Here is a 20,610-nt window from a genome sequence, read left to right as displayed (position 1 = left end):
AAGCCCATTTCACCTGTCTTGGTTCTACCCACCTCAGCACTTGTGGTTCCCTTTCCCAGCCTCTGCCCTGTCCACTGCTGGACTTTTCTTGGATGTGGCCCTGTACAACCTACCCCTGTCAGTAGTGGCTCCACCCAATGTGATGAATGCCCCTATTCTAATCCTCCTCCTAAGTTCCCCAAACTTTAACACCCATCTATGTCTCCAACCTGATCCAACCTGATCCCCCAGCCGCTTACACCACCCTTCCCAACCTGTCACTGTGCCCACAGCAGCAACCCAACATTCCAGGCCCCCTCTCTGGTCCCAACCATTCCAGGCTCCACCAACCTCCCACAGTCTATACAGCACATCTTAGTAGCAGAGGGAATTGTAATGTGACAAGAAACCTAAGGCATTAAGGCAACTTTCTATGTAACTTGCTTGTGCCTTCAGGATATGCTCAGCCAAATCATAAATATATCACTTCCATTTAATAAGGGATTGATGCTGCAAATGTTCTAATTTATGGTTTGATGGGGCAGATAATACCCATCTTCTTATGTACAGGAAGCTCAGGTTGGATGGTAACATGGTGGCCCATTGTCAAATGTTCAGTGTTCACTAAGGCTGAATAGCCGGCCAATAGCTGTCTCTAAAAGCAAACATTTGTGTACAGATGGTGGAGCCATATTCCAGCATCCCAAAGATCTGTTCTATGACTCAACTGTAGAAAATCAGCAAAGGCTCCTAAGAGCATCCCTATCTGCCACTGACACTTCAAGTACCATAGAGCCTGTTGGATCATATGATCCAAGTGATAGATCCAAGTGATAGCTCCTGCACCGCACCCTGGACCCGTTGAAGAACCTTTTCCTATTCCATGACCCACACAATAGTAGCAGCTTTCCGAGTCACTTGATACATAGGCTGGAATAACATGCCCAGGAGAGGAATTTGCTGTCTCTAGAATACAAACAGAGACACTAAGTGTTGTGCTTCTTTCTTCGTGGTAGAACTGGGACAAGTGCAATAACTTGTCCTTCACCTTAGCAGGAATATCACTGCATGTCACACAGTACTAGACTTCTAAGAATATTAATGAGGTAGAAGGCCCTTGAATTTTGGGTGGATTTATGTCCCATCCTCTGCTGGGCATGTGTTACTAAAGAGTTCAGTGTGGTTACTACCTCCTGCTCACTTGATCCATTCAATATAATGTCATCATATAGTACGGCAATCTGATATTTTGTTGAAGATAAAAAGTTATAAAGATCCCATTTGCTAGTTAATAATTTCTGGCCTTTATCCTGTAAATAAATCCATCGCAAAGGCTTCTCCTCTAGTGCTATAACACCACAGGAGACAATTTAATGGGAGAAATAAGTTTGAAGGCAGTGAAGAATACACATGATGCACAAATGCCTCACTTGTTTGAAATTCAAATAACTGGAGTTATTTTTGCCTCTCAGGATAATTTGTAAAGACAATACAATGCCATTTCTCCTTCTATAGTTTTAAATAGATTGGTTATTCCACAATCAGATGCTAAACATTTTGATTTTAATGACACTGGAAATAACGTTTGGAGATCCTGGGGCTAAGAAGGAATTCATAAATGAAATTAGCATTTTCACTGGCTGTCATAAGTCATTAATGAAGTGGGTGCTGAGAACTGAGCCTGGGTTCTTGGGTAAAGCAGACATCAGATTCCTTTTTTGAGACAAGATCTCTCTCTATACCTATGGCCATCCTGGAACACAATATCTGACCCAAACTGGCCTCAAAACTCAGATCTTCTTGACTTTCTTTTCAAGTTCTGGGATTATAAAACCATAATACTATACCCAAGAGAGATTTTTTTTAAATGACCCAACTTTGAATCAGACAATGCAACGATAATATAAGATTTAAACAAGAAGCATCATATTTTTAAAATAAACAGTAATGGTTCTAGGATTTTTTCAATGAATTGATTTCAAAGGATAATATCATTCCTGTTTTAAAACATTTTTAACTCTTGCTGGGTGGTGCTGGCACACCTTTAAGCCCTACACATGGGAAGCAGAGGAACATGGATATCCCCGAGACTGAGGTCAGCCTTATCTATAGAATGAGTTTCAGGACTATGAAGCCTTCACTGCTAAACAGTTTCTCCAAAAATAAAAAAGAATTACTGTGTATAAACAACAGTGCCATGGTGTCCACGTGCCAGTCAGAAGACAATTTACAGGTATCTGGTCTCTAGTTCCTATATGTGAGTACTAGAGATGAAACCAGGGTAGTCATGCTTGGCAGTTAAGTGCCCTAAACTGGTGAGTGAACTCACTGGCTCTGATTTCAGCTTCAAAAATATTTACATATGTGCTGGTGTGTTAGTGTGCATACAACACAAGTGCAGTGAAGAACCTGTAGGAGAAATGTGGGTCTCCCAGAGAATGAATTCTGGCCATCATGCTTAGCAGTGATCACATTTACTCACCAGTAAAATTCTCTGGCATTCTTAGAAAATATTAAGAACAAGTATTTAGTCCCCAGAATAAAGTAACACTACCCAAACATAATGGATGACAGCATAAATATTGTTTTCATTTGCAAATTGGGTTTTTATTCAAATTATCCCACATTTGTGGAATACAATATATTATAGAGCCTTATCACATTAATTATATGCATGAGGTTTCTCTCCAGTATGACTTCTTTCGTGTATTTTAAGAAGACTTTTATGTGTAAAGGTTTTACCACAGTGACTACATCCATAGGGTCTCTCCCCAGTATGACTTCTTTCATGTGTTTGAAGATTACTTTTATAGGCAAAGGCTTTCCCACAATGATTACACTCATAGGGTTTCTCTCCAGTATGACTTCTTTCATGTGTGTGAAGATTACCTTTACATGTAAAGGATTTACCACATTGACTACATTCATAGGGTTTCTCTCCAGTATGACTTCTTTCATGTATTTGAAGATCACTTTTACATGCAAAGGTTTTACCACAGTGATTACATTCATAAGGTCTCTTTCCAGTATGACTTCTTTCATGTCTTTTAAGATTGACTTTATATGCAAAGGTTTTACCACAGTGATTGCATGTGTAGGGTCTCTCGCCAGTATGACTTCTTTCATGTATTTTAAGATTACTTTTACATGCAAAGGCTTTACCACAGTGATTACATCCATAGGGTTTCTCTCCACTATGCCTTCTTTCATGACTGAGAAGATGACTCTTCTGTGCAAAAGCTTTACCACATTGATTGCATACATTACGTTTCTCTCCAGTATGATTTCTTTCATGAATTTGAAGATCACGTTTCTGTCCAAAGACTTTACCACACTGACTACATTCATAGGGCCTCTCACCAGTATGACCTCTTTCGTGAGTTTGAAGATTACTTTTACATGCAAAAGCTTTACCACATTGATTACATTCATATGGTTTCTCTCCAGTATGACGTCTTTCATGTATCTTAAGATTACTTTTATATGCAAAGGTTTTACCACAGTGACTACATCCATAGGGTCTCTCTCCAGTATGAATTCTTTCATGTACTTGAAGTTGATTTTTATAGGCAAAGGCTTTACCACAGTGATTACACCCATAGGGTCTCTCTCCAGTATGAGTTCTTTCATGTACTTGAAGATCACATTTATGTCCAAAGGCTTTAGCACACTGACTACATTCATAGGGTTTCTCTCCAGTATGAATTCTTTCATGTCTGAGAAGACGACTCTTCTGTGCAAAGGTTTTATCACATTGATTACACTTATGAGGTATCTCCCCAGTGGGAGTTCTTTCATGTATTAGAAGATAACTGGTGTGTGCAATGGCTGTATCACATTGAGGATATCCATGTGTTTTTCCTCTGGTATGAGTTTTACATACTTGATCGAGACTGTGACATGAAAAGGGTTTAATTCTTTCATTATATTCATAGTTTTTTACTTCCAAATGAGTTCTTTGATGTACTTTTAAAGAGGGATCAGATCCAAATGTTTCATTATATTGCTTACATTCATAAAGATCCTCTTGAGTATTGGATATTTGTGTGTCTTTGAAGATGATGTACCTATCAAAGGAAGAATAAAAAACAAAAGGTTTTCACATTGCATTCACATGGTCTAAATTTTTATGCCTCATGAAGAAGTGGTGTAGGGATTAGGGTTTCTCATGATAACAAGGTCCCCGACTCTCATAAATTGTTCCTTTCATTAAACTATAGTAAGTCCCTCACTACAAGGATTTGAAGACTACTAGTAATAATAGGAACGATTTGCTTATAACAGGTCTTGTTCATAATCTAAATCCTTTATACATGTGTATTCCTTATATGATACTTGATGGGCATGAAACTATGTGGATGGACAATTATACAACATGCCTCTCATATGTCTATTATTGAAATTGTGACATCTATTATGGAATTGTTTCCTTGTCTTCTTTCTTAAAGAAATGCTTTGCAAACAATGATCAGCACCTGACATTAGAGTACAAGGTGTTGTGAGAATTTAATAAGCATTACAAAGCTGTGCTTATTTACACTATTGCTTTTTATTAAAAGTTTAGGATACATCAACATTTTTCAGAGGTACCTGGTACATATGTATCAGCTTGCATATGAAAATTACCTTTCATGTCTTCTAGAACTTTGATCATATTCTTCAATATTATGGTCTTCCCATTTATAGCCTAAAATACAGTACCAAAAAATATATTACCTAAAATTAGGCACAATTTACATTTCTATCTTCAGGGAACTTTAGGTTCCTAATTCAGCGGAATTAGGTATAAATAAATACCTAATTTATTCACTGAATTCTTCTTCTTCCACAGTCAAAATCACAGCACCAACCACCAAAAAAGGCTTGGCCCCTTAGGTTAAAAAGTGACAGAAAGCTCACATTATTACCTATAGCAGTGAGGTTCCAGTAGGTTTCCAGCATCACATCTTTGTAGAGACTCTTCTGGGAAGGATCCAGCAAAGCCCACTCTTCATGCGTGAACTTCATATGCACATCCTCATAGGTCAATATATCCTAAAATGTCCCATATAAGTATATAATGGAAATGTTGATATTGACTGCATTGTAAATGTACACTTCATTGCGAATAAAGTTAGATAATTCTTTGTACTCAACATATTCCATGACATAGGTCATAGAATTTCAAATACAATAACCAATTCATTTTAGAAGGAAATTGAAATGGAGGATGATGCCTTCCATTTCTGTGTCCACCAGATAGAATATCGCATTGTAGGAGAACCGCGTAGCAACACCTACAGTGAGACTTATAAACAGAGTAGCACTATTCAGTACACAAACTCAGAAAAATTTTATCAAAATGATTAACTTTAAAAAGGATAGGTGTGGTGGTACACACATATAACCCAAAATCCCAGGAGGAAGAGACACATGAATCTCTGTGATTTCCAAGTCAGTCTGGTCTATGAAGAGCTAGCCAAAACAGCCAAAGGTACATAGTGAGACTCTGTCTCAAACAAATAAAAACAGAAAACACTCAGGGGCTCACTCAAAATTGCTACATAGAATTTAGAATATTCATTCTAATTCTGAACCTGTTCATCATAAATTGAAAAAATTTCTTTTAAACTGTAAGGCTAATAATTCCTAGAAAGGAAGGCATTTTTAAGAAGTTACTGACTAACAGGCAAAAGTAATCAAAAATGTTAGTAAAATAAATGCTGATCCAGAAACAATAAAAAAAAGCAATACCTATAGGGATGGAGATTATAAAGATGGGCCAACAAATAAGATCACCTACTGCTACTGAAGATGACTGGAATCAATCCCCAATACTCACTTGCAGGCTCCCAAACATTTCTTTCTTTTTTTTATTGAGAAAAGGAAAATAAAAAGGTTCCCCCTCCTCCCAGCCTCCCATTTCCCTCCCCCTCCTCCCACCCTTCTCCCCCTCCCCCCACTCCTCCCCCCTCCCTCTCCAGTCCAAAGAGCAGTCAGGGTTCCCTGCCCTGTGGAAAGTCCAAGGTCCTCCCCCCTCCGTCCATGTCTAGGAAGGTGAACATCCAAACTGGCTAGGCTCCCACAAAGCCAGCACATTGCGTAGGATCAAAACCCCGTGCCATTGTCCTTGGCTTCTCATCATCCCTCATTGTTCGCCATGTTCAGAGTCCAGTTTTATCCCATGCTTTTTCAGTCACAGTCCAGCTGGCCTTGGTGAGCTCCCAGTAGATCAGCTCCACTGTCTCCGTGGGTGGGTGCACCCCTCGTGGTCCAGACTTCCTTGCTCATCTTCTCCCTCCTACCACTCCTGATTGGGACCTTGGGAGCTCAGTCCAGTGCTCCAGTGTGGGTCTCTGTCTCTATCTCCATCCATCACCAGATGAAGGTTCTATGGTGATATGCAAGATATTCATCAGTATTGCTATAGGATAGGGCTCCCAAACATTTCTAACCCCAGGTCAAGAGAATCCAAAGCTCTCTTCTGACTTCACTAAATACCAGACAGAAGAATGGTACACAGCCATGTATATAGGCAAAAGATTCACATATTTGAAATTTTAAAAATGTAAAAACATACACAAAGGAAGGGATGGTGTTACACACCTGTAATTCAGTGATTCAGGAGATCACTATCAATTTCATGTCCTCTATGCATTCTTGGTCTGAAAATGACACCCTCTACCAAAGATCAAAAGTGATGTGGGCAAAGCTCAGCACAAGAGGAAATGCTTGACGTGTACAAAAGCCTAATTTGTGCAGCCAAAACTATAAGCATAAAAATATCAGGCAAGAAAAATGGATTAGCAAGGGAAAGCAATTGCTTCTATTTTACCTTCCATTCTTTAGAAATGGAGTCTCTAATGATGGTGTTAGGGTGGCTGCAGGAGAAGGCTGCTGAGTTTCAACCAATCAAAGCATGGGTGAGAGGATAAGCACTCAAAGCTCTAACCCAGAAAGGCTCCTCCTCCTCAGGGTTGCACAGTCACCAATGAAGGCCACACAGCAGAGACAAATGCACAAACACAATATACTATCTGGAAGATTTTTCATTGAACAGCCAAACATGAAGCAAAATACATTTAGTATAGCTTTAAAAATAATCATATGATGTAACAGTCGCTGCACTGTCAAACATGCAAAGTTTCTTCTGACCCTCAAGGCAATCGCTTAACTGTCATTATCTTGTAATATGAAAACACAACTTATAGCTATCAAACACAAGTATTAAGAAAAGATTGGACCAAACAAGTCCAAAATCTTGCAGGGCAATCCTAAATCCTGCAGCTCTGTGTCAGACACCTGGGGTATCATTTCCAAAGGGCTTACATGGCTGTTTCTCACTAGAACTTCTCTCTCCTCTCTCTCTCTCTCTCTCTCTCTCTCTCTCTCTCTCTCTCTCTCTCTCTCTCTCTCTACTTCCTACGAGCAGCTTTTTATGGCAGGTTTCTTAAAGTGTGGGTATTTTAATATACTGTTACTTCAAAATGGAACCGAGGCTGTATCTCATGCCTCCATGCAAGTAAGTCTCAATTTCTTCAAGGTGGCCCAGGACCCACACTAAGATTGCAGGTTTTTATCATTGAGACAGGGTGTCCTGTAGTCCCAGGTGATATTGAATCCACTGTAACCAAGACAGCTCAGCCCTGACCTTGATCTTCCAACCTTAATTTCCAGGTGCTAGAATTACAGGCACAATCCACCACTCTGGGATATAAGGCTCCAGCTTTTTGAAGTTATTACAGTAGGGTTCCCTCTTTAAGTAACACAAAGGAAATAACAGTTGACCATTCCCGGAAAAGAGAAAACCAGTGGTAATGTGCTGATGCGCTTGATAAACGAAGCACTGAAGCATGGGGAAAGAGGGCTAGGAAAAGCAGTGCATTGGGAGGAGCTGATTCTCCAAGGCTCTTCACTGTCAGGCCTTCACTTTTGAGACTACATATGTATACAGGGCATGACCTAAATTGTTGATGAGACCTCTGGGGCTTTACGCATGGCACGGTGGTTGAAGAGCACTGCCTGCTCCACTAGAGGATACGGTTTGACTCCTTGGAACCTCATAGTGACTCGGTGATCATTAAACCAACACATGCCCTGGCCCTTACAAGTTTGTAGCCATACCATAATGCAGAAATTCATTCAGTCCAACTTTTTAGAAAGATTAAAAACAACTGCAAAGATTCCCTTTGTTGCCCCAGATATTAGAAAAGTGTTGCAAAAACTAAAAAAGATTAAAGGTAGAAGTAGGTTTCAGTTGCTGGAGGTAGTTTAAAAGGTGTTTACCAATGAAAACTGACCCCAAAAAACAAACTTTTGCATAAACTCACAGCCAACTTCACCTTCTCTGATAACGAGACACAGTGAAACTTATAGATCCCCAATAAAATTTTGGTATCTTAATGTAGTAATAAGAGCGGCGGGGCTGCGTCCCCAGCACCCCGGCTGCCTGGCTAGCTTATGCCCCGAAATAATTACACAGACACTGTATTCTTTTAAATACTGCTTGGCCCATTTCTATCTAACCTCTTCTAGGCTAATTCTCACATATTAATTTAGCCCATTTCTAATCACGTATGTAGCACCCCAAGGTGTGCTTACCAGGAAGATTCTAACCTACATCCATCCTGGGTCGGAGTTCATTGCGTCTGCCCGGGAGAGGGTAGCATGGCCTCTGCTCCAGAGCAGAGCTGTCCGAGTCTGAGCTCACTTCCTCTTCCTCCCAGCATTCTGTTCTGTTTACTCCTCCCACCTATGTTTTAACCTATGAGGGCCAGCCAAGCAGTTTCTTTATTTTTTTTAACCAATGACCTTCCTCCATCATCTTAACATCTGTCAGAAGACTGTAACCTAGCAGAAAGTTCTACCTCCAATCAAAAGATAAGCAATATCCAATGATCCTGGAAACAAAGGGGGAATTTGAAGTCCATACTGTCTGTCTTGAAGAAACAGGCATCCTGGCACCCTGCTAGTCACCTTGGAACATGCCTTTCCTACCTATAAAGAGACCTGGGTCTTCTGATTCTCTTGAGTCTGTTTCTTCCAGAGAAACAGGTGTACACTCTCCTGAAAGATGCATTCTTTAGCCTCCCATTGGCAAAGGTGAATTATTCTATATTTACTTTTAAATGATCAGACCCAGAGGGAGCATGCAGTGGGCAATATACCTGTACAAGGTTGCCCCAGAAGGTAAACACACTAAATGCAGAGTTCTTACCTTTCCTTCACAGGTTTTTTTTTTTGAAAACACATTAAAAAGGGGCCATTGAGGGATGCCTGCAAGAGTTACAGGGCTTGGGTTACAAAATACTGGCTAAGAAAGCCCAAGGTTGTAGAAGCCTACCTACCTTGGCTACCAGCTGAAGGGAAGCCAAAGAAGCCTGTCTCAGAGTAGGATTGCTGTCATCCTTCAGATACCAATTCCAGGGACTATGAAAAATGTTCCAGAGTCCCCAGGTGCAGCTGGGGACTGTTGCCTCTGTATTCCGCAGTTTCTGAAAACGCCAATGCTTCTACACACCAGCAAAAATGGGGGGCACTGAGTCCCTAATGTGAACTGAGACTTAATAAAAGCCATTTAGCACTTTCAAAACAGCTGTGTCTTCCACTTCAGCCACAGAATTTCCAGATGTCTCAAAACCTTTTCATCTGTTTCCCCATGAAGCACAGGCAAAGGGGTTTTTAACCCAAATTTTGGGGCCATGGAAATGCCTTGTGACATACCAGTCCAAATTATTAGACCCTGTAGCCACAGGCTGGCCCACCAGTCTGAGAGCAGTACAATGAAAAGGAAACAAACAAGCTAACTCTGGGTCAAGCTCTTATACCCACAACAAACAGCATAGTTGAGAGCCCTTCTGAAGGAAAGGGTACAGGTAAGAGAGTAAGACTACCAAGAACTCTAGGAAAACAAACGGCACCAAGATCTGGCTTACTGCGGGAGTATGAAAGTACTTGCTAGTTTCTGTACATACCCATTCTGGGTTGGTAAAAGTATTCCAACCCAAACTAAACCTACTCAAATAATAGCTTAAAAAGTTCCTCCAGGAACTGGCCTTCTGATTTGGCCTCCTCCTAGGACTGGAGTCCAACAATACACTTTCATAGCCAAAAAATTTCAAGTAATAGTTAAATCTGTAGGTATAGATTGAACACTGATTCTGCATATATACCTCAGAGTTCTGGCTAGGTAAAAAGAAATAATTAACAACACATAAGACAACAACGGCAAGAATAAAACTCATTGGAGTCTACCAAAGAATGAATAGGCCTCTACCTTTCCTTTGCTGGTGGTATGACAAGAACTTTAAGTCTTTGAAGAAATAAAATGGAGAGGATATCAGGAAATGGAAAGATCTTCCATGCTCTTGGATAGGTGGGATCAACATAGTAAAAATGGCAATCTTACCAAAAGCAATCTACAGATTCAATGCAATCCCCATAAAAATCCAAGCACAATTCTTCACAGACCTTGAAAGAACAACACTCAATATCACATGGAAAAACAAAAAACCCAGGATAGTCAAAACAATCCTATACAATAAAGAAACTTGTGGAGTCATTGCCATCCCTGATTTTGAGCTCTACTATAGAGCTATAATAATTAAAACAACTTTGTTTAGACAAAAAGGAGAAAATGTAGAATATTATTTTAAGGGGGATGTGAGGAGGTGAGCTGCTTGCTATTCAGCCTCTCTAGGAAGCAGGATTCTACCTCAACCTTTCAATCTGTTCTTTATCAGAACAGAGATTTAGATAAGTTCTCTTAGTAGCTTTGAAAGAGTGCCTAAGGGAACAGAATTTCCTTAGCTCTTGTGGCCTTAGCTGCTGTTGACCAGTAAGATAGCCAGCCACAGCTTAAAAGGTAGCAATCATTAAAAAGGAGGACTACACTGACCAGTTTCTAGGGGGCGGAGGACTCATTTCTGGGGAATTCACCAGGTTTTGCTATAACGCTGAGATAAGACCAAGGAAACCTGCCAGTCTCTGCGCTAGCCATACCTCAGGTGAGCTCTGGAAAATGTGCTGATTTTCATCTTTGTAAAAGGAAACTTTGATTAAAAAAATTGTTGGCGGTCACTAAAAGAATACACAGTAGTGACAACTAGAACTGAACGAGTCGAGCCATTAGACATTGTTGGGGAGCCCTACTTGGCAAAGCCGTAGGACTGCCAACCATGAATGACGAGTCGAGCCATTAGACATTGTTGGGGAGCCCTACTTGGCAAAGCCGTAGGACTGCCAACCATGAATGACTGGTTGTTCCTGTCTGTAATGTTCTCCAGTAACTTTCTTTACCTCCCTAACAAGAACCGCTGTGGGGTTCTTTCCACAACCTTTGGTGGTGTGTTTTACACTTTCTGGGCATAAGTATGTCTGTGAGTTGTCGGAAAACTGTAAAATGCTTGTAAATAAAACACTTTCCCAGCCAGGTTTCTAGCTAAGGCCTCAGCAAAATCAAATAGAATTGTTGTCCTGGAGACAAAGTGCTCTTCTGAGGACAATTCCAGGAGTCTCCCAAGGTCAAGCATGGAATAACTGTAGTGCCAGTTTTTCACTCACAAAAAGAACCTGGCAGATATAAAGACACAATTCCTTGTCCCAATAACTGACTTTCTGCACTTATTTGTATGTTATAAAATTCAAGGTTTAACTAACTATTTATGCAATAGAAAAATGCATCTTAAGATTTGGGACACTCTCTAGGTCACTGTCTCTAGCCCTGTGCCTTTCTGCCTGCTTTGCAGACAATAACACATCAAGGAAGCTGGCAGATACCTGAGCATGTCATAGTTACCATCAATATGAAGTTTTAGAGGCTGAGAGAAAAACCTTGTGATTTCTTGTGTTTATAGAACAGCTCTGTCCTTGTTGTTTACGTAAGGAATATAATATGTCATTCAATATACAGCTCTTATATTGGCTAGGGTTTTCCTGAAAGAGAATTTTTTAAGAAACAGTATCATGTGAGCCTGTTTTTTCATAAAGGCCTTTTTCAATAGATAAGATTTTTCCCCCCTAAACCTTTGCTACTCTGAAGCTTTCTTTTTATTACTCTGGAGCAGATCTGGGAATTTGCCTGTGACTGATAATGCACCAGAAATCTGTGGTCTCTTTACTATTCTGTAGGAAGGGCTCATCAATGGAAATACAGGCTTCTACTTCCCTTATGTCTTTTCCTTTGGGAAATTTTGTGTGGACTTCACTGGAGAATGAGGGTGTATACAATGGAGCCTCTTTAAACAAAATAATTCTTTGGAAAAAATCTGTGCCACTGTGGAACCATATACAATGATTACTCTGCCTGCTCCCACATAAGCTACCACCAAGCTGCTAGAAAAACTTTGATAAGGAACATATACTTGATGAATAAGGTATATTTTATAATTTTTAAAAAGTGCTGAAAGATCCCCACGGCAGTAGGCAGCAGAAATGCTGTAGGTCCCAAATGGTGGTAATGGGCCATGTGGCAGCAGGCAGTGGGCCCTGAGAGCAGCCAGTCCCAGGCAGAGACGGCTGCCAGTCCCTGAGCAGTGGCTGGTCCCAGGCAGGGAGACACCCGGGCCGGCAGAAGACAGAAACATTGATAGACACAACTTGCAGAGTGAGGTTGAATATTTATTCAGGGGGTTATGAAGGGGGAAGGGAGAAGGGGAGAAGAGAGAGAGAGAGAGAGAGAGAGAGAGAGAGAGAGAGAGAGAGAGAAGAAGAAGAAGAAGAAGAAGAGGAGGAGGAGGAGGAGGAGGAGGAGGAGGAGCAGGAAGAGGAGGAGAGAGAGACAGAAGGGGGGGAAGCAGAGAAGTGGGGAGAGAGGCAGAAGCGAAGCTGCCTCTCCGAGAGGAAGATGGAAAAGAAAGCAAGCTCAGACTGGAAGCTGAAGATCAGTCTGCCTCAGCGGATGGGGAGGGAGTAGGCGTGGCTTATCTCTCAAAGGGACCAGGGACCAAAACCATAACAGTATATTTGATAAATAAGATTTGTTTGATAAAAAAGGTATATTTAAAAATCAAAATTTATAAATTCCTAAATTCTACTCAGGTTCACAGTACTTGTCTATCTTAGCCTTTGCTTATTTTAAACTTTAGCTATTTAGATAAACTATGCAATATTGTATAACGGAGTACTGGTTCCTGGAGAAAATACTTTTCCCAAGGTCAGGAATTTAAACAGAAGCCCCCATTTCCTCAATGGGTTGGACAAAGTCCTGCCTACTAAAATAGGAGTAATTCTCCCTATCTCTGGCAAGAGGAACTCATGGCCCTTCTATTAACATTAGAGTGTGGTGTGTATAATTTGTCAGTGCTGGCTTCCTCCATCAATGCATTTCTAACATCTATTCCCCAAACACAGAGCCCCTTCATAAGTAAAAGAAACACTACCACAGCTCAAATCAAATATTGACCCTCACGTACTGATAGTGGAAGATGTCAATACCCAAGTCTCTCCCGTGGACAAGCCACCCAGAAGAAAGCTAAGCAGAAATACTGAAGCTACCAAATGGATCTCAGTGATATTTATAGGACGCTTCACCCAACCCCTCCCCAGTTCCACTCTAGGCACAGAAGCACTTACTTATACTGCTGCTCTCGCACAGGCGTGGTTCCTGTGAGGAGGGGAAGGCACCAGGTCACTAGGCTACACCCACAAGTCACCATCATCTAAGAACCATGCACACGGGGTGGAGAAACAGTTCCCAGGCGAGCATTCCCTCCATGTTGTGCCTGCTCTAAGTAGTTCCAGGGAAGGAGAAAACTTCTCCTGGACTGAACCAAAAGGAAAAGATTAAGTTCCACTATTTTCTATTTTGTAATTTGTCTCCTTTTCAATCAGTGATCTCTTAGCCCACTACTCTCTTTGAAAACAGTAACAACACTGCCCCTGTGGTAGGCAAGGGAAGCGCTACCAGGAAACACAGCCTAAAAAGGACAGATATTCCCATCTTTCCAAGGACATTTAAGGAATTTCACTAAGTACTTTTTATTTATTTATTTATTTATTTATTTATTTTGGTTTTTCTTTTTTTTTTTTTTTTTTTTTTTTTTTTTTTTTTGGTTTTTTGAGACAGGGTTTCTTTGTGGTTTTGGAGCCTGTCCTGGAACTAGCTCTTGTAGACCAGGCTGGTCTCGAACTCACAGAGATCCGTCTGCCTCTGCCTCCCGAGTGCTGGGATTCAAGGCGTGCACCACCATCGCCCGGCTCACTAAGTACTTTTTAGAAGGATTAAAGACTGTGGCTAAAAAGATTTCATCTGTAACCAAGTCAGTCAGGGTATTAGAAAAATGTTACACAAGTTTATAATTTTTTAAAGTAAAAGAAGGTCCCAGTTGCTGGAGGTAGTTCAAAAGGTGTTTAACAACAACAACAACTGACTGAGACAAAAACTTCTCAGATCCCAGACCCAAAGACTAAGAAACGGTAAAAGAGTTCTGGGATGCTACTGGATATGGTTGTGTCTGGATACCAGAGTCTGTAGAAATGGCAAGGCCTCTATAAACCAGCACAAAGGGGCCCTGGGCCCTAATGTGGACTGAGACTCAACAAAACGCATTTAAGGCTTTAAAAACAGGTCTGATTTCCACTCCAGGCATGGAATTTCCAGATGTCTCTAAACATTTCCAACTGTTTGTTCAAGAAACACAAAACAAAAGGGGTTTTAACCCAAACTTTGGGGTCACAGCAATGTCCTGTGATGTACATGTCTAAATGACTGAACCTTGTAGCCAGATGTTGGCTCATCTGCCTGAGAGCAATGGCAGCTAAAGTTAGTTTAATGCAAAACAAAACAAAAAAACAAGTAAGTTAACTCTGGGTCAAGATCTTATCCTCACAGCACACGGTGACATGGCTGAGGCTGTCCTCTTGTGTGATGACACAGGTGCTCATCCATGACTGTCAGGAATGAAAGATAAAACCACCAGGTAGATGGGAGCTGTAGCAGTTCCGTTAACTGAAAAAATAAGGATGCACACCAGGAACCTCGGCCCAGAGAGCAGCACTGATCCATCTGAACTAGGCTCTCAGATAAGGAAAAAGGAAAGCCCACCTCCACCATCCACATGGACAGTCACTACACTTATACTGTCCGGCATGCCCCAGTATGATCTAGAAAGAGGGCTTCACAGCACTGGGAAGAAAATCTTGCCATGGACCCTTGCCAGGCTTGGTAGCATACATCTTTAATCCCAGCACTTGGGAGACAGAGGCGGGGGATCTCTGTGAGTTTGAGGCCAGCCTGGTCTACACAGTGAGTTCCAGGACAGCTAGGGCTGTTTCAGAAAAACCCTGCCTCACCAAAAAAGAAAGAAAGAAAAAGAAAAAAATTTTTGCGGCAGGGGTGGGAGGAGGCAGGCTATTTGGCTTCCTCTATATATTGCTGCCCTCCTGCTGGGCTTCTGACCTGGCTCGCCACCAAACCAGTGGGGCCCTTGATATTTAGGAACCAGGTGGAGAAAATTGATATTCTGATGATATACCATGACCACTTAATGTCTGAGACACCATGGTAAAATAAATAAACCTGGGCTTTCTCTAATTTGGTTTGATGTGGTCTGATTGGGGTTATAGCTTCAGTGGAGAGGTTTATGGGGGGCAGAAACTTTTCAGTCACTACAGGCACTCCAGCCCTTCATAATGGTTAATCACTGGACTATCCTGGGTCCCAGCTGACATCTGAGTACACCACCTGTTTCCCTTTGACCAGTCTGGGTCAAGCAAGTAGCCAGATGACACGGGAAGTAACCTGGAAAAGACCCTAAAAGGTTTGATTTTTTTCCTCTCCTAAAGCAGTAAGGAGAGCTGGCATGACACTAAGGACCCATATCACCTAGAGCAAGAAAGCAGAAGCCACATTGCTGCCAAATGACTGTCATTAAGATTAGATTCCACCGATCCCCAAGCCCTTCCTCTCCCTATCCTCTATCTCCCACAGGGTCTAACATCTGGTATGCTCCAGTGGGGACTGCCTTTAGGCCTGAACCAGGGAACTAAGAATAACAGGGCATATTATTACCCAATGTAATTACAGACCAGCAGCCCATATTCATTCTGACCTCGGTTCACTGATGCCCACTTTAAATACCTGGTTTTATTACAGAAAGGAAAGACATGGGGCTTTATCTTTTGAGACAGAAATACAGAATTTACAATTCTATGCATGCCCTGTGGCTGTGCCAGAAGAAAAGCAATTTTCTATTACAAAATTCAGTTTTGTGGAACTGAAGCTTCCTAAAAAAAAAACTTCATTAAAAGATTCAGGCCTCTGGAAAATAGAAAATACTTGCAGAATCAGGCCCTATGCCACAGGAAGGGACCCTGAGGCTGTCTTAACCATTCCCAGCCAGACATAAGCCAGGACTGTTGGTTATGTTTAGACACCTGGCCCCTGCCATACTACACAGGGATAGGAACTGGCTGTCAGCCCATTGACAGATAAAACCCACTGTGACTAGAGGTAGCCCAAATTAAGGTTCTGCTTTATGGGTTAATTCATCAAGATAAAAACAAGATTGAGTCCCTAGGACTGCTTGGTGGGCATGTACCAATAGTTAGACTATGTGTACCTCTTCTGATGATTTCCATACTAAGTAGACAGTTTGTTCAAAAGATGATATTAAAAGGTTCCATTTTTGAGTTAAAACAACAGCCAGATTCCCTTACAAAAGTGATCCTACAAAACTGAAAAGACTTAGACTTACTTCTCAGGAGATAAAGGAGACTATGTATGGCTTTGGAAAATAACCTGTTATTCCCATGCTAATTGATCAGGAGTAATTTTAAAAGATATTGCCAAGGTTGGGCAAATACCTGAAACCAGCTTCTGTTCTCCTTGTCCCACTGTCTAACTACCCTGCAATCAGCACTGACTGGGCACTTAATTCTCATTCTGATTGGATTAATCATGGAATCCTGCATGTTAACTAAAACAGGATGAGTCTATGATTTGACTCATGAACTCAGTTCAGTGGGAAATGTAACAGGCCAAAGTCCCTAGTAGGCCCCCAGACTTTAGCACAACCGAATCCAAGAGGGAAGTGCCATTCAGGCTGAAGAATTCCGCATATAGAAAGTACCACCTGCCAAAGGAAAACAAAGGCCTCACCCACCAAAGTGCATATTTACAGCAAGTCTCTACATGCACCAACCTTGCTTTTTAGTCTGTAGTTCTGCTTCTGGCTAACTGTTCTTGTTAACTGAAGTATGTCAACCCAGAACATGGTTTCTGTGCTTAAAAGCTCATCCTGGGAAAGGCTCGGGGCTACGCTGGGATACAGGAACAGCCAGTGTAGCTGCAGGCCAGCTAATAAAGACTCTCTCTTGCCTTAAACCCATGTTCCTGCAGACTTCTTTGGTGAAGATCCAGAACAAGCACCTCAAGAATCTTTCTCTATAATCGACCACATATTCAGGCACAAAGCAAGTCTCAACAGATAGAAGAAAGCTGAACTAAGCCCTGCACCCTATCAGACACCACAGATTAAGGCTGGACATCAACAACAGTAGAAGAATCAGAAAGCTTACAAACACGGGGACCCTCAGGACATCTCTAATGAACGAAAAATGGGTTAAGATAGAAATAAAAACAGAAGTGATAACCATGCCACAGACTGAATGCTTTCTCAAGGTACTAGTCCATGGGGCTGGAGAGGTGGCTCAGCAGCTAAGAGCACTGGCAGCTCTTCCAGATATCCAGAGTTCCATTCCCAGCAACCACACGGTGATTCACAATCATCTGTAGTAGGATCTGCTGCCCTCACCTGGAATAAAGACATACATGTAGACAGAGCACTCATATACATAAAATAAGTGTCTTTTTAAAAAAAATTATTGTTTACCAAGAACACCCCCCCATATAAAATCAGTCCACTGCTCTTTCATTTACCCTTATCTGATTTTCCAGGACATGTACAGAATACAGAGAGATAATATATTACACAACCTGTCTTCCTGACTCTGCTCATGCTGTGAAAAAGCACTATGATCAAGGCTTCTCTTATAATGGAAGGCTTTTAATTTGGCGACTGACCAAGTCTCAGTCCATTCTCATCTTGAAAGGAAGCTTCACTGTGGGCAGACATGGGACGGGTTAAAACCTGATACCCAGGCAGGCGGCAGGCAGGAAGAGACAATTGTCTTGCACTGGGTTTCTGAAACCTCAAAGTGACACACCTATACAAACAAGACACATCTACTCCCAGAAGGGCAGACCCCCCCTAATTTTACTCAGTTACTTCCACTAGTTGGGACAACCATTCAAAAATAGGAGCCTGAGGATGCTGAGCAAATATAAACCATGACACGAATACAATCTATGAAGAAAGAGCTCTAAAGAGTGAAAGACACTAAGGAAAACAGAGAGAGAGGAAGACGAGAAGACAAAGAGAGACAAACAATAGGAAAAAATATTTCCTCCAAATAACGGGAGTCAACTTCTCTGGTTGGTTACAGGCTTCCTTAATATAACCTTCCCTACCCCATCTAAGAAGAGATTAAACAATTCAAGGCCTCCAAACTTAGGTTTAAAGCAACATCTTTTCTCTGAGTGCAAGGCATGATACCTTGTTTCCCTCCCTACACAGCTCACTCAGAGAACCTGGGGACCTTGGATCAGGTCTGCTGGAAGCAACGAAGGCATCAGTCTCTTGCTGCGCTTAAGTGTGGCTGTTGTAGATGACGCCATCAGGAAGCTGCATTCTACCTAAGTGGATGTTTCCTCCAGAAGGCTACAAAAGTTTTAAATTCTATTGACCTTTTTGTTTTTGTAGTTGTTTCTCCAGACAGGCTGTCTCTCTGTAGCCCCTAGCTGTCCTGGAACGCGCTCTATAGACCAGGCTGACCTCTGCTTCCCAAGCACTGGGTTTAAAAGCATGCACCTTCACTTCTGATTTAACTATTTTAACAAATTAAACCCTAAAGTCTTCAGTTCAGCAAACATGGAGAGTCACAAATCTGTCTGATAACAACGGATGTCCTGCACGGTAACAAGGACGTTCCCACACAAATGCTCAGTTTCCTCCATGCTCTGCGCGTGCAGCAGAGCGAAATCGCTCAGAGGTCCCGCTTCACCATGGGACCTGCAGGGACCTCAGGGGGCAAAGGGAATCACTACGGCCACCGCGTTCTCCGCCGGTTCCCACAGACCCGGCAGGACCCCACACCGGATCCCGCGGCTCCACACTCGTGGGGACGGTGGCCCTCGCTCACCATGGCGGATTCCGAGCTCGCCTGGCTCGCCTCAAGGCTCCGGGCTCCGGGGAGCGGATCACAGCGCAGCACACTGAGCAGTAGAACCTTCCTCAGTCCAGAGACAAGGTGTTTGCAGCACGGCGAACCGGAAGTGCCCTCCCCATGTTGACTGGCAGTCCATCTGGAGGTCCTGATTGGCTACTGAGACCTGAGTGCCAGGAGCGGCGTTCTTAGGGACAAAGTGTTGTGAAGGGACGAGGCACAGTGGTTCCCAGCCCTGGCTTCCAGCCCAGACCTGCGGAGACTGGCATTGCAGCAGAACTTGGGGCTGGATTGCAAAGTCTTCCCTGGACAGCTCTGCACTCAGCAGGACTCTTTTCTGGGGCATTAGTGAGGTTTTGCTATGGAACTGAGGAAGGACAATGGAAATCGGCCACTTCCTGAGCTAGATACCTCAGGGCCAGCTGTGGAAAACAGGCTATGATTTTCATTTTTGTAAAAAGAAATTTTGATTAAAAACCATGCACTAATCTGCACTTCCTTAAACCGCTGTGCTGTGGAAAAGGCCCATCAGTGCAAACACAGGATTTAGAGAACTAAACCCCACGGGGTCAGAGTGAGCTTGTTACTTCTCACGCCATGTTTACTGTAGAGCCGCAGACTCTGAAGACGAAATTATACATATTTTACAGCTCACTTGACATACGGGTTTACAGATTTGTTTTTCTGCCAATTCTGCCTCAAAGTGAAAATAAGGAAACCAATTAAGAATACTTATTTTTTGGTTGTGAGCCTAGCCTTTAACGGCTGAGCCATCTCTCCAGCCCAAGATACATCATTTTCTATATATCTAGCTTTCTTGATGGCTGGCTGGCATCTTACCTGACTCAACTTTCCTTTCTCCTCTTTCTCTGCTTAGATTTCCTACCTTGATATATTCTGCTCTGTCCTAGGCTAAAGTTTCTTCTTTATTAACCAATGGTAATAGAACATATTTACAGTATACAGAGGGGCATCCCACATCACTAAAAAAATCTGCCAGATACTATGGGCCTATAGGCTGAAGATGGATGCCCCGATATTAAAAAAGAAGTTTGGGTAACTGCCCAGGGAGCAAGATTTCTCTGTTATTTCTAGAACCTTGGAAGTTGCTTATAATGCACCTACTATTTACTTAGATAATATTATATCCTTCTGGGGTCTTTGGTAGAGTTGAAGACTAGATAGCTATAATTATAGTTTTCCTTAGTTATGATAAAAATAAATTAGATATAAAATTTTCTACTCACAAAGATAGGATAAACAAGAGCATTTGCCTTAATTTGCAAAATGTAAATAGACTAAAATTTATAATGATAATTCTTGCTGGGTAACTTTTGTTATATGTAATTTTGCTTTATAAAAGTTAAAACCTTCCTTTTTATTGAGACAGAAAAGGTGAGATGATGTGGAATTCTTCTCTCTATGCTG

General features: G+C 41.8%; 1 protein-coding gene across 2 annotated transcripts; it reads right to left on the bottom strand.

Annotated features, from left to right (window-relative positions):
• Nucleotides 1-2,567: 2,567 nt before the first annotated feature.
• On the bottom strand, nt 2,568-19,271 carry LOC142832297 (uncharacterized). Of its 2 annotated transcripts, XM_075942693.1 has the most exons (5): nt 19,159-19,269; nt 4,887-5,013; nt 4,606-4,666; nt 3,614-4,046; nt 2,568-3,528 (listed from the first exon to the last, which is right to left on the bottom strand). In XM_075942693.1, the coding sequence occupies exons 1-5, from the start codon at nt 19,159-19,161 to the stop codon at nt 2,596-2,598; spliced, it is 1,557 nt and encodes a 518-aa protein (XP_075798808.1). In that variant the 5' UTR covers nt 19,162-19,269; the 3' UTR covers nt 2,568-2,595. The 2 variants fall into 2 exon arrangements, with proteins under 2 accessions (XP_075798808.1, XP_075798807.1); XM_075942692.1 differs by having other exon boundaries at nt 2,568-4,046; nt 19,159-19,271.
• Between the last annotated feature and the right edge of the window lie 1,339 nt (nt 19,272-20,610).

This window comes from Microtus pennsylvanicus, chromosome 12, assembly GCF_037038515.1.
Source record: "Microtus pennsylvanicus isolate mMicPen1 chromosome 12, mMicPen1.hap1, whole genome shotgun sequence".
Taxonomy (NCBI): domain Eukaryota; kingdom Metazoa; phylum Chordata; class Mammalia; order Rodentia; family Cricetidae; genus Microtus; species Microtus pennsylvanicus.
This window is presented reverse-complemented; position numbering and strand designations above follow the sequence as displayed.

Coding starts and splice junctions, on each gene's coding strand:
- LOC142832297 (XM_075942692.1), bottom strand. Junction 4,667..4,886: donor CTGGAACCTCACTGCTATAG/GTAATAATGTGA, acceptor ACTGTATTTTAG/GCTATAAATGGGAAGACCAT. Junction 4,047..4,605: donor AGTTCTAGAAGACATGAAAG/GTAATTTTCATA, acceptor TTCCTTTGATAG/GTACATCATCTTCAAAGACA.